Source organism: Cavia porcellus, unplaced genomic scaffold, assembly GCF_034190915.1.
Source record: "Cavia porcellus strain 051 isolate PalLab524CR breed Dunkin Hartley unplaced genomic scaffold, mCavPor4.1 scaffold_4, whole genome shotgun sequence".
NCBI classification, from domain to species: domain Eukaryota; kingdom Metazoa; phylum Chordata; class Mammalia; order Rodentia; family Caviidae; genus Cavia; species Cavia porcellus.
The window spans coordinates 53,529,794-53,543,820 of NW_026947487.1; the positions used below are offsets into that span (position 1 = coordinate 53,529,794).

The 14,027-nt window shown below is 53.1% G+C and overlaps 1 protein-coding gene across 1 annotated transcript in view; it reads right to left on the reverse strand.

Annotated features, from left to right (window-relative positions):
• Positions 1–1,239: 1,239 nt before the first annotated feature.
• Positions 1,240–14,027, reverse strand: part of LOC106025209 (endogenous retrovirus group K member 6 Gag polyprotein-like) — an 80,813-nt gene continuing 68,025 nt past the window's right edge. The window contains exon 2 of the mRNA XM_063247027.1: positions 1,240–5,888. Coding sequence (XP_063103097.1) covers positions 2,609–3,760 — 1,152 coding nt within the window. The 5' untranslated portion in view covers positions 3,761–5,888 and the 3' untranslated portion in view covers positions 1,240–2,608. The remainder of the gene's footprint in view (positions 5,889–14,027) is intronic.

The window sequence follows — 14,027 nt, forward strand, 5'->3', positions numbered from 1 at the left end:
CATGCTCTTAGCCGATACAGCGCAGACAGGCTGAGGGCAGTCCTGCACGAAAGTCTGGCCTCTGCTTGCATCACAGTTGCTGATGTTACATCAGCCAACAAGTCATAGTCAGCCAGCAGAGGATGCGGAAGTGGTTGACAGAAGGCTCCAGAAATGGGCAGGTGGAGATCTGGGCCCCTTTCATAACCTACCACTATAGTCAGCAATCAGAGTGACGTGTCCCCAGAGTGTCCAGGCCAGTGTCCTCGGCTTCACCTCCCTCCTGCTGCGCAGCACCCTCAGGCCCAGTGCGAACTTGCTGTCTTGGTTTTCCATCACCTTCTGATTTGGGAACAGGCATGACAGAGAGAAAAAGCCCTTTTCCTCTATCAGTGGTTTTCCAGTGGAGAAGGAATCCAGGATTCTGAAAGTCCATCCCCTGTCCCTGGCCCTCACTGAAGCTCTCAAAGGAAAGGGAACTCTCCTCTGGTCACCCTGTGGTGCTAGACTCTGTGCGGTGCCCTGTGCTGGACTGTAACTGACAGATGTTCAAGGGACAGGGGCCCCCTTGGACCATGCTCTGTGGCTGCCACAGCCCTGCAGCCCCCAAGCCTTCCCACCTCAGGAGCTCCCATCCAGGGGCAGCAGGAAGCAGAGTGCAAAGGTCCAGCCATCTGGGTCTCAGGGTCTCCTCAGCTGGCCACCTCCATGACATAACTCTTGCACAGCCCCCGAGGCCATGGGATGGACATCCCACCCTGTCTGCTTTCTGTTCCTCCACAGCCTGGCTCCCCAGTGAGCACCCTCACACTGATGGTTTTCCCTCTCTGCAGTGTCTGCTCCCCAGAGGCCTCCCTGGGACCCTGCCCCACTGTACACTGCAGGGGGATGCGGTCAGAGGACACGTCTCCTGGTCACAGGTCTCTAGACTCTGGAGCAAGGCAAGTAGCTCAATCTCCTCCTTCGCCTGCTCTGAAAACTGAAGACACGAGATCCCCTGAAGCACCAAACTTTCCCTCCCATCCACACCCACAGAGCGGGGTCCCCGACCTCTCAGTATTGGTTGGTGGCCTGTTACGATCCAGGCTACAACAGGAACTGAGTGACGGTTAATCCAGTAAGGCTTCATCTGCATTTATAGCCACTCCCCACTGCTGGCATCCCACTTGAGCTCCTCCTCCTTCAGGTCAGCAGTGGCATTAGATTCTTGTAGGAGCTTGTCGGTGTCGCTCCCGGCCGGCAGGAAAAACACACGACAGATTCTGACGGTGTGCAACCTTGTCTTTATTTGTCTCCGCGTGGGCCCCGCGAGGCCTCTGTTCTGCCACCAGCCCTTTCTCGCCGGTGGACTTTCTCTATCTCTCTATCTCCTCCCGCAGGGAGGGTCACATACATATATATATGGACTCATCATCCAATAGGGCAACAGCAAGCAATGCAAGCTGATTGGTCATCGTCATTGGTTGCTAGGTAGACCAATCTATTGCGCGGGCTGTTTAAGTCGCCAGGGCAATCAGGGGGCAGGAAGCAGGCGCCAACTTGGCTCACTCGATGGGAGGGGTAATTTAGCTCAGGCTTCGCTCTTTCCTACAGGCCTCAGCGGCTCCCAACATCTCCCCCTATTTTATTTATTTTGAATGAATGTATGCATCGCAGCCTGCCCTGGATCGAGTGCAGAGGCTTATGCCCTGTGTTGAGGCCCACCGTAGGCCCTTGGCTTGGACCCTGGTCGGCCGTCCCCGGGTCCACCAAGGCCTTGAGACCCTCGTCCTTTTTTTTAGGGCCAGGAGTGAACTGGACGGAACCTGGATGCACATAGGCATGCACTCATGCCCCTCCGTGTGATCCCCTCGGAGAGGCATCTAGATCTGGGCAGATTCTAGTAATCCAGCGGCTTTCGTGCAGTATGGGGTAGGGCCTGGCTTAGGTCGCGTCGTGCTGGGGAGGCACGCTCTTACCTGTCGTTGACTCACCTACCCTGCTGTGTGGTGTCAATAGGGAAGGAGTGTGGAAGACCCGCCACATCTAGACCCAGTCGTAGGCCAGTCGAGCGAGCCATGCGTAGGCCTGGGGGTCATTGTGCCCATCACGGGCTGCTGCCAGGGCCGCATGGGCAACCAGGCGTACTTGACGCCGGGCCGCCGCAAGGCGCCCATTAATAAATGATGTAACCCATCGGAGCAAGAATGGTCCTACAAGTAAGAGCAGAAGCAAGGAGCACAGGGGACCTAACAATGGTAAAATATAGGGGAGCAAGCCGTTCCAGGCCCCCAAAAAGGGATTGTCCTGCAGTTCTTTTAGGGCTCATCTTGTTGTTGGGTCTGCGGTTGGCCTCTGGTGGAACAGGCCTGATCTTCAGTCGAGGGACTTGTCGCATGTGTCAGCCTCTCTGGGACCCACAGTGGTTCTCGTCCCGGTTCCTGCGGAAAAACACAAACCGCGCCTCGGTTCCAGCTAACCACCGGATCCGGGCCCATCCATTGTAATGCCATAGATAACCGCGCCTTTGGAGGCAGGCCTTGGCTTACTCCCCCTTTTTGTTTTTTATTTTTTATTTTTTATTTTTTTTTTATTTTTATTTTATTTTTTTTTTTTATCGGTACCAGGGATCGAACTCGCGATTGCCTGCTTACAAGGCAGGCGCTTGTGCCGCTAAGCTAAATCTCCAGCCCCTGTTTCCTCGACCGGCATTTCTCTTAGCCTGCTCGGCAGAGAACTCTGCGTACCATGCTCGCCAGTCTAAGTAGCTGCCTGAGGGTAGACATGCTTTTGCCAACTGGGTCCAGTCCGCTGGGGTGAGCGGCCCAGAAGACAAGTTTTTTAGCATAGCTATGGTATAGGGTGCTGTGGGCCCGAAGGTCGTGACAGCGCTTTTTAATTCTCTAATCTGTTTTATTTCAAACGGTTCCCAAACATTGCGCCCTTGGCCTGGGGCCATTTGCACAGGATATACTCCATAAGGGCCGTAATCTATTTTTTGCATCGATCGATCCCCTCCGGGCCATCGTTCACCCCTCCATAACCGCCCATGAAAATATCGTCCGCCCCGCGGCGCGACGTCATAGGATGGCGGTCGCGACAGAGTGGAACGGGGCGTCACTTCCTGCGCCGGCTGAGAGAAGGGAGGGTCCCCTGTAGCGGCCTCTCGACGGGGAACCGCTTCTGGAAAAGAACTCCAGGGCGGAGCGGATGGCTCTCTATCTCCTCCCCGCCAGGGGGCACTCGGGGGTCCTTTCTCCTCTCTCTGCTTTTTTCGAGCGGCGCACGCACACAATTTGCGGCGTAACTCGGCATAGGGGTTCCGGGCCTCTCGGCTTCCTGCCCCACCTTCTGGTTCCTCCTCGCTATCTGAGTCGGAGGACTCCAGAGCTTGGGTGTCCTCTATCTTTCCCTGGATTTTCTCCCCCTGGACAGATCCCTCCCGAGAGCATTCCGATTTTGCCTGCTCAAAAGCCTTGCGTGCGTCCATGATTTCCGCGTCTCTAACTGCCGACGGGAACCCCTTCCCCTCCCCTTCAAGGCACGCATGTATCATTTCCCACAGGGGGCGAATAGCCGGCGAAATATCGCCTCCCAATTCCGCCGAGGCGAGGTCCCCGCCTAACTTCTCCCGTGACGGCAGGTTTAAATGCCCTGTGGGTAAAAACCAGGGAGCCACCCTATCTATCTCTGCTATGAATAGTTCCAGTGTTTTTTGACCTACCCTGAGGTCTCTAGCTTTTAAAAGCTTTCTAAGGGCCTTTACCAAGGGCCGCGCCTCCGCGCTCGGTAAATTACCCATCTTTAACCTCTAAGGGCTGTAACTCATCGCGTGTGACTTAGAGAACCCGTCACCTACGCGTGAGCCTGAGGGGAGTCTAAAAGCCCTGTAGGTGCGCACCACCCAGAGCCCAGGCTTATCCCCTACTCACCTGTCCGGCAGCACCACGCTGGAGCGTTGCACACCACCGAGGGGAGTGATCAGATCCCCGTACGGGCCACCAGATGTCGGTGTCGCTCCCGGCCGGCAGGAAAAACACACGACAGATTCTGACGGTGTGCAACCTTGTCTTTATTTGTCTCCGCGTGGGCCCCGCGAGGCCTCTGTTCTGCCACCAGCCCTTTCTCGCCGGTGGACTTTCTCTATCTCTCTATCTCCTCCCGCAGGGAGGGTCACATACATATATATATGGACTCATCATCCAATAGGGCAACAGCAAGCAATGCAAGCTGATTGGTCATCGTCATTGGTTGCTAGGTAGACCAATCTATTGCGCGGGCTGTTTAAGTCGCCAGGGCAATCAGGGGGCAGGAAGCAGGCGCCAACTTGGCTCACTCGATGGGAGGGGTAATTTAGCTCCTTCGCTCTTTCCTACAGGCCTCAGCGGCTCCCAACAGGAGCTCATGCCTTACAGTGGACTGCACATGAGAAGGATCTGGGTTGTGCTTCCCTGTGAAAATCTAATCCCTGATGATCTGACGTGGAGTTGAGGTAGTGATGCTAGTGCAGGGGAGCAGCTTCAAACACAGATAAACACTAGCAAAGAGGTTTGATTGCACAGAAACCATAATGAATCAATTATGCATGCTCACATCAAAGTCATCTCAGTGAGCAGCTCATGACAATTAAGCTGTATCTGGTTGGAGGCTTTGTAGTGGCAAGAGAGTGATGCCCAGCTGCTCCTGGTGGGGGCTTGAAGTCAGACTTGGACACTGAGTCTAGTCCATGCGTGGCCACTCATCATTTTATTTACCACTTCGGTCTGTGCCTTTCCCTTGCATTATGCACTCATCTCAGTCACAAACCTCAGAAGAGAGCTGCTTTAGAAAGGAGGGAAGACCAATGGTGAGAGAGCAGAAGACTCTAGGACTGCCAACAAGAAGAAAACTGCATTTAAAAGAGTCCTGTTTGAGTTAACAGATTCAGCCTTCTCCAGGCTTGCTTGTGGTGGATGAGCTACTGGGCAACTCGGACACCTAGCTGCACTGACTCAGCTCAGTGCTGCATCAGGAGGGCTCACTTGAGGACTGTTATCAACAGCATAAGAAGAGAACTGCAGGGAAGACAGTGCACTGTTGACTCTCCTGAAGAAGAGTGTCACTCTGGCTCCTGATATGAACTCAGTTGTTCCCATTGGAGGAGCTCAGGACCTGGCTGTCGCTGAGGATGGCTGCCATGGTTCTTTTCAGGGAAGCTCTGGTCCTAACCTTGAGCATCTCTTCCTAACTCCAGTGCAGATCCCTCAGCTGCTAGCACAGAGCCTTCACCCCACTGATGCAGACTTTCTAGCTTCCATCACTGACCTTTGGGCCTTTCCGGCGCAGATCCTTGGTACAGACTTGCATGAGACGTTGCTGTGAGCTCTAGGCCTCCAGCTGGGCTCATGGGGAGCATTGCCACAGACTCATGGTCTTCAGCGGGACTTGTGCAGGACATTGCTTTGGGATCCAAGCCCCCAGCTGGGTTATTTGAGTCTAGTGCTGGAGAGATCATTTGCACTCTTCTGCATTTGACTTTATGGATAAATATTATAAAATGGTTCTATAAAGTCTGTGTCCTGTGTTAAATCTATTCTTCTGTGAGCCCTGACAGCAACACTATTTTGTATAAAGTCATTACTAGCCACCTGAGGAAGCCATGAAACCTCCAGAACTGCTTTGCCTCGTGCAGACTGAGCAACCTGTTCTAAGAGATGAGGCTTCCATGTTTTCTAAAGAAAAGGAAAACGCAAGCATGAAAATCAAGCAGAAGGCCACCACTTCAGTAAGGAGTCGGCACCAAAAGCTTCTCTTTCCATGGTTGAGCATGTGGTAGACTAAGAAGCCCTTAGTATCGAAGAGTGGACCCCGTTTGCTGCCGAGGCTGCTTGCTGTGAGCTTCTAGGAGAGCTGAGTTCCAGAGGCAGCACACGCTCCTCTTTCAGCTGGCACTGTAACGAGGGGGATTAATGAATTAGCAGGGACACCGAGGCACAACTGTTAGGAACACTGAGTCACCACACAGGCAGTCCAGGCTGATGAGTGTACTGATGCTGGGGACAATGGAACTGGGCACTTTGTGTCAGTGAATGCGCAGGTGAGGCAGCCACTGCGGCTGGACAGCATTCTGATTTTACCCCTTGGGCCACAGAGGTTGCTTCTAAATATAATTCCTGAACTGTGTCGTACCTACAGAAGTGCAGGCCAGCCTGCAGATGCCACTTGAATTTAATGCTTTGCAGAATGTGATTAAAGTGCATGCTCTTGACTCGTGTCTGTTTGTGTAGCTCTGTGAGGAAGTGGAGGCAGAGCTTGCGTGTTCTCTCATACACAGGAGCAAGATGGCTTTCTAACAGTAGAGCGCTGGCTAGGTTCTTAGTCACAAGGGCTGCTCTGACATTTGTTTTATAAAAGCAGTCACCATTGGCAGCACACATCTGTGACACAGAATGGGTCACAAAACTTGCTTACTCATGTGACATATTCAACCTGCTCAGTGATCTCAGTCTTCAGGAGAATGACAACTGTGTTCAAGTCAGCAGGTAAAATGGTTGCATTCAAAGCCAAAGTGGGATTAGAGGGGCAATGGGTGAACATTAGGGTTTTTAATGTTTCAGACATTAGGGGAGATTTTGAAACGGACTGAGGAGTCAGGGCCTTCTTTCTCTCAGCTGCTGCAGGATCACTTTCTTAGCTTCTGAGAGTTTGAACATTACTTCCTACCACAAGAGAACCCCCGAACTCGGAAGGAATCTATCGTAGCCCATTTGAGAATAAGTAGGAATGAACTTTGCCCATACTTAAAGAGGGTCAAAAACCTGAGATCTCAAATGGCAATTCCCTGAGAAGCATGTTTGAGACAAGTTCGAATCTCCACACATTCTGGGTTAAAGTCAAGACAGAGCACCCTAAGATCACCATGATATCACTGAAATGCCCAGGACACTTCTGTTTCCAAAATCCTCACTTTGTGAAGCAGAGCTCTTGGCAGTGACAGCAACCAGAACAGACTGCAGAGTAGACTGGACATGAGCAGCATCTCTCAGCTGTCACCGTGCCCCATCAGCCCTGCTGGGACCATCTAGTTGCCAGAAGACAAGTTCAAGATTCCCTCTGACTCCACACCAGGGTGTTACATAATCATTTCACTGTCTATTATGTGACACTAACAGAAGTAGAGTGCATACAATCTGTCCCCTAAAGCACACATTTGGAATCCACAGAAAAACTGTCTTCTACGGAATCAGTCTCTGACTCCAGATGGGTTGAAGACCCCGACCCCTGGGGAAATTAGTCTCACTCACCCTAGCACAGGATTCCAGAATCCCATGTTCCTGCAGCACGAGGCCTTTAAGGTGGCGAGGCCTCTGCTCATGCCTTGGATGAGCAGAGAATTAAGCCACAGTGAAAAAATGCTGGGGGCCTCAGGAGAATGCAAAAGGAGTCAGAGGAGAGCACAGCCTTGAACCTTCCAGCCAGGAGCCTCCAAGAGGGCGCACCCTGCCCTGCCTCACCCCTGCTCTCAGCACTGGCTCAGAGAACAGCCACTCCCAGCTCCTTGGACATCACAAGGCTCCCTGATGGTTCCCTAGAAAGCAAAAGGCTGTTTTACAGGATGACACACGGTACTCCCCGTCGTCCTTCCAGAGCATGCATTGTGGCGTGTGGAGGCTGGAAGTTGGGCCTCCCGGAGCCTCAGACCTGCTGCGCAGAGCTTATGATGAAGCTGAGGAGGTAGAGGAAAGCATAGGCCAGGCCCCCTCATCGCCCCAAGAGTGATGCTAGCTTCTCCCCTGGCATTAGGGAAACCCATCGGTGAGGAAAATAACCTGGACCTGGAGGTTTCACAAGCACTGTGCTTACTTTGAACTTGAAGGTCACCTGAAACCAAGAGCTGGAGGCCAGACCTCCCGGAGGAGAAGCCATCAGGGGCCTCATGCTGGGCCCTGGGACAGGACACAAAAACCAGCCTGGCTCCCAGGACCCGGCCGGGATCCTGAGGAAAGGAGCCCATGGGAAGGCCAGGGCACGAGGCCCCATTCCCTCTGTTCTCCAAGGGAGGATGGGTGAGACAGCTGGGCTGGCAGTCAGTGGTCACTAGGGTTAGGGTGGGACCACCAGGCACAAAGGAGCCCGGGAAGCAGGTGGCATCTCCATCTAGCCATGGGCGGTGGGCCAGGGACAGAGATGACTGTGCTAACAGCCTCACATGCCACGCATTGCCATCCCCACTGGCACCTGTCCACCGTCCGCTGCATCTTCCCCTCCCAGATGCTGCACTGCAGCCAGTCACAGGCTCCACCTCCAGGTGGGGTTTCCTGCCATGTACCAAGTACCTGTGGGGCCGAAAGCTGCTTTCACTGCCCAAGTGTGCAGGAGCACTGCCAGAGCTGCGATTTAATTTTCTCTGCTGATTTTCCTTAAAGCCCTGCTCCCCTCATCATAAATTATACCTTGCACATTAGAATGGCATCATAATCAGGCATGCTATGCACGCCTGTGACTCCAGCACTGCTGGAGGCTGAGGCAGGAGGATGGGAACACAGCCTGGGAAAGTTAGCAATTTTAGGGAGACCCTGTCTCAAGAATAAAAATAATAAAGGACTGGGAATAGGTCAGCAAAGGCCCTGGGTTCATCCTCCAGTAAAAAAAAAGAGGGCACTGATTGCAGTTTAACATGGCCTGTGGATTTAGACCAGTCTCAAGGAGCATCCAACAGTAAATGGATTTCCAGATTGACTTGAAGATCTCCTCCTCTGGCAGCAACTGGTGCAGGTTCTCCCCTGTAACAGGCGAGACTACGAGTTCTGTTGCTCTTCGTCCCCTATCTCTCCCACATGTGAACTTTTGTCTGTGGCACCATGAGTGGAGAGAGGCAGGGGTTCCCACCCCAGGCAGAGATTCTCGATGTCCTGTGGGGCTGACCCTAGGGGAGGGCAAGACCAAGACACAGGTGTCAGGCAGCACTGGGGGCAAGTGGGACGGTGTCCACATCAGGTGGGGTCGGGGCAGCACTGAGAGTGGCCCTGAGGTGTGAGTGGAGACTGAAGTCCACTGCTGCACACAGGCAGCCAGAGCAGCTACCTGGCCCCAACGATACACGCAACACTGCACTTTGCACTTAGACCCTCATTCTGGCCAGCAGCAGGTCAGGCCCATGCAGGGGCTGGGAGCTGTGACTCTGCTGGAGAAAAAGGCTGATGACACACCAGTGTGAGCAAAATACAACCAACATGTAAATCACGAAACACTCATTGCAGTAAAACGCACACCACCGTGACTCCCTCAAAATCCTCCCACCAGTGCCGACATGCTCATCCCATTGTGTGGCCACTTCCTACAGCAGCTCTGGAGTTCTCCTTCCTAAGGGCCTTTGCTAGGAGTGATTAAAAAAACCACTGTGACCGCTGCTGCTGAGCGCCAGCCAATGGAAAGGCGGCTTGTAAAATCAGGGCGCTGCATCCTCATCCACCTCAGTCACAGGATCTGGCACCATGCGACTTCAGCTCTTCCCAAAGCCAAAATGACTGTGAGAGGGAAGCATCTCAAATCCACTCAAGATCCCAAGGCAGCCGGGACAGTGCTGCTAAATACCCTCAGAAAAGAGGACTCCAGAGCTGCTGCAGGAGGTGGCGAGGACGGGACAGATGTGTTGAAGTGTGGGGAGATTTGGAGGGTAGCCTCTGGCAATGTGTCTTTTACTGAGTCTGTTAAACTTTAGACAGTCGCCATGTCTTTCTACCACACCTCACAGGGAGCATCTGAAAGCTCCCACGGCTTGTGCTCTAGCCAGTGTCCTGCGAGAGCTCAGGTGACCTGCGGGTCGCCTAGCAGAGGGTCCTGAGCAGCCCGAGAGCATCTGAGGGCTCACTGAACATTTCCAGCCACAGGGCTGCACTGGTCTGCACTTCCCTCACCAGCTGAGGGTCAGCAGCCAAGGAAATGCGCCCCCCACTGACCCCCTGAGCCTGCTTGGACAGGGCATCGCTCAGGCCGAGCAGAGAAATCAGCGAGGTGGGGGGAAGCATCTTCCTGTTCAGGGGCACGGAAGGCAGGCCCAGGCCCACAAGGCCCATGCTGACCAACAGCACTGGTTCCAAAACTGCCGCACTTCCAGTGCCCCAGGCCACTGAGCAGAGGCCTGGGGGTGATCAGGACCCAAAAAGCAAAAGAAACAACTGCAAAGTTTTCAAATTATGCCCAAGGAGAAGTGAGAAAACATCCATTCCCTCTGGACTGCCCCAAAACTGCATGTCTTCCTTTATTATTATTCTTTAATGTGAGGCTGTGTCCGGAGCCCTCAGGTGCAATCATTTTGGAGACAGGAAATCAATCTCAGGTACTGGAACCTATTACTGCATCATTAATCTGTGCTGTGCTTTCCAGTCTGAGGTTCTTATCTGCATCTGTCCATAAAGTAGTTCAGGGGAACCGAACCGCTTTCCTTGTGGTGATTTTAAGACCAACTCATGTCTCAGAATTGCCCCATGCAGACAGAGTGTGGAAGCCAGATTTGTTTGTGTGCTCTGGCTGAGCTGAAATGCAGTCTTTTCCTCTCCTGTCAGATTGTACCTCTGTAGGTCTGTGAGATTAAATCATCCCCTGGCCACATTAGGGGCAGGGGACACGAAGGACCTGGGCCTGTGACCTCTGCTTGTGCTGCTCAGCCGTGGGACCCAGCACCCAAGCCCCCAGGGCATCCCCGTCATGGAGTCCTGCGTCTTGTGAGGTCCCTGAGGGCATCACTGGTGCCTCCGCTCTGTGCTGCAGGACATGTCACCCTGCAGAGGGTGTGATGACACCGATGAGAAGTCTCTGGGGTGTCAGCGAGTGTCCCAGGGTAGGGGATGTCAGTCACATCTGGCTGAATGCCATAGCCCCAGGGACCTAGGCACTGACCCAGAGCTCAAGCAGCCGCTGCAGTGCAGGAAGCTCTGAGGATCACTGTCCAATTTCAGTTCAGGAGGAGACAGAGCCCATAGAAGGCCCGGAATATGAGGCAGTGATGCTGCCTGCGGGAGCCCTGCATGGGTGGTGATGTGAACACCAGTGACTTTCCTCAGGGAGCCATCTACACTTACCACCATGCTGATTTAATTCAGCTGGTGTTAAGCTGACCATCAGATCTTAACCCACAATAGTCATCTACTATGGCCTGACTGAGGAATAGCAGGCACACGCTAGACAGGACCCCTGGCCTCCTGCCCTCTGTGAGCTTGAGATCTGGTCTACCCAGGGGTCAAAGCCTATCCTCCAAACCATTGGTCAGTGAGAAAGACCCGCCCTTCGCAGGAGGCACCCACCTCTGCTTCTGGACCTGGATGGCCGTGCCATATTGGAAACATCCACCAAAGCCACACAGCAACTGGACACATGCAGCTCATGGCTGTCCTACAGGGCAAGCAGAAGGGACAGTACTGACTGCGACTAAGAGTCCCTTATCATGGCAAAGACAGGACTCTGACCAAGGGTCCTGCAGCAGGGGCTGTTCACAGCATGGAGTGCGGTCTTGCTGGGCATGCTGACCACTGCTGCCCCTGACTTTCCCTTGCCCAGTCTCTAAAGAATCTTAGGGACTGCATAGTAGGGAAGTCCTGCACTGTGACATGATGGGAACTCCTGGTCTGAAACCACGCTTCGCCATCAACCAGTGTGGCAGGAGCAACATGCGTGCCCTGCTGATGCCCAGTGCACAGGCAGAAGACCTCGTTTGTCCCGTCCGGGTGGCAAAGGAACCAGCGCTCACACAAGACAGCCTGAGCCAGGGAGTTGTGCCATCTCCTGGATCATGCCTGTGATGCAGCTGGGGTAGGTGCCCCCCACTCCCTATCTCCCCACTGTGACGCTGGTGTGGTGACCCCTCCAAAGTCAGGCTGCTTTCCATGAGGCTCAAGTCCCCGTACTCGTTTCGTTTATTTGTTCCCAAGGATTCACTTTCACAGGAGCAGGTCATTTTAGAGAAGGAAGAACACACAGAAGGAAGTGAGTGGCAAAGCTCCCACAGCCCTGAGGTTGTCTAAGCTCCTGCCGGCCCTGCTCCCCTGGAAGGATGCCTTTGGGCAGGCCCTGGAGGGTGATCCTCAGGAGTGCAGGCTGCCATGAGCCTGTGTCCTGCTAAACACAGAGGTGGGAGGCCTCTCAGCACGCTCCCCTGGGCCTTGGTTTTCTCACTAACCAACATGATGTGAATCTCTTTGCAAGCACAGTCCCTTCCAGTGCCTCCCTTACTTTACAGAACTCCAGGAATGTACCTGGAAGCATGCAATTATTTTAAATTCCTGAGTGTCACTTTTCCTTGATGCATCCAATTCTGAGTCCTCAGTTCCTTATGTTGGGGTGTTTGGGGTTCTTCCTCATCTTTCCAATCATGAATGAGATGGCAGTAGGCATTTGATGGTTTCCTTTTTTTAAAAGCTCTGTTAGGGGGGCTGGAGGTTAGCTCAGTGGCATAAGCGCCTGCCTTGCAAGCAGGCAGTCGTGAGTTCGATCCCTGGTACCGATAAAAAGGAAAAAGACCAAAAAAAAGCTCTGTTAGGTTAAAAAAGGCACAGACACAGTTTCCACATGTGTGGCTCCTACTGCCAAACTCTCCTGTCAAGAAAGAAATGTGCTGCTGTGCAGGTGTGTGCAGGGTGCTGGGCCCGGGCTGGGTTTCCCTGTGACCCGGACATCCTGTGGTCTCCTGGGGCTCCCAGCTCAGAGCCCCTGGGGGCAGGGCCTGCAGCACCCCAATCTTCCACACATCCTCAGAGGAGACAGTTCCAGCTCGCTTACACTTCTACTAACATAGCACTGAGAGTCCAATTACAGACAGCAAGGTAATGATAACTGTCATGCCATGGGCCTCCGACCTGTGAGGTCTATTCTAATCACTGGGAATCAATGGGCCTCGGGTCTGTGATCACAGCTACACACTGAAGCAGGATTCCAACACCCATGTGACAAGGTCTAGGAGGTCACTGTTGTGGACTATATGTCCCCACACACAAAGCTTTGTGAGCTCATAGAAAGGGCTTTAGGAAGGTGATGGACCACGGGGCTCATCACTGACTGCTGCAGGAAGGAGAAGGGTCCCTGGGGCATGCCCTGGAAGGGTCCTCCCTTCTGAATCCTCCCTGGACTTTCTGCTTGCTTTCCACCATGCCATGAGCAGCTCTCCTCATCCAGGCCCCATACAGTGTCATCCTACCTTGGAATCAGTCAGGTACAGACTGAAATATGAGACAAAACAAGCCTCTCCTCCTTGAGGCTGTGAGTGTCAGGTATTTTTCCATGGTCTGCTGACTAAGACATTCAGGGCTCTCTGATCCCATGGGGTCAGTGACATCACAACAGGCAACCGTCTCTGTCCCCACTTTCCCTCACCCCCTCCCCTTTATCTCTCTCCATACAGCATGCAGAGCAAAGATCTGTGAGGTCATAGCGAAGAGCAGCTGTTCAGAGCCAGGAAGAGGCCATCACCTTGTGTGGACCCCCAGCCTCTGGGATTGTGGAGAAGGAAAGTTCTGTGCTATTTAGTTTCGGCTGCCCAGCCTGAGTCTGACAGACTCCTTTATTTCTCAAAGCAACCCCCAAAGTAGTTACCAGTCAGAGTTTCCATCTCTGAACATAATACCCAACAACCAACACTTAAAGGAGGGGTTTAACGGGGCTTAGATCCAGGGGACCCAGTTCATGGTCAGCTAACTTCAAGGAAAAACAGCAGGGGAGAAGGGTGAGGTGAAGGAAGCTGTTCATTCCACAACAGCCAGATGGTGGAGGAAAAAGGGAGAAGCTGACATGAGAACACACAGTTCCAGGTTATACCCCAGTGACCTTCACTAAGTGGGCCCTACCCACCAACAGCACATGGAGTCATGAACTCACTGATGAATAAATCCATGATCTATTCATCTTGCAAAGCCCTGCCTCTAAATACACGAGACTTTGTGGGGAAGATCATATGAGATCTAAACCATAACATTCCACTCCAAAAAGCTCATGTCTATCTCTTTATGTGAAACACATTTAATCCTTCTCTAGATGTTGCCAAAGTCTGAACACTTCCAGCAGTGCTAAAAAGCCCAAGTCCACATCTCCCTTGAGACTCA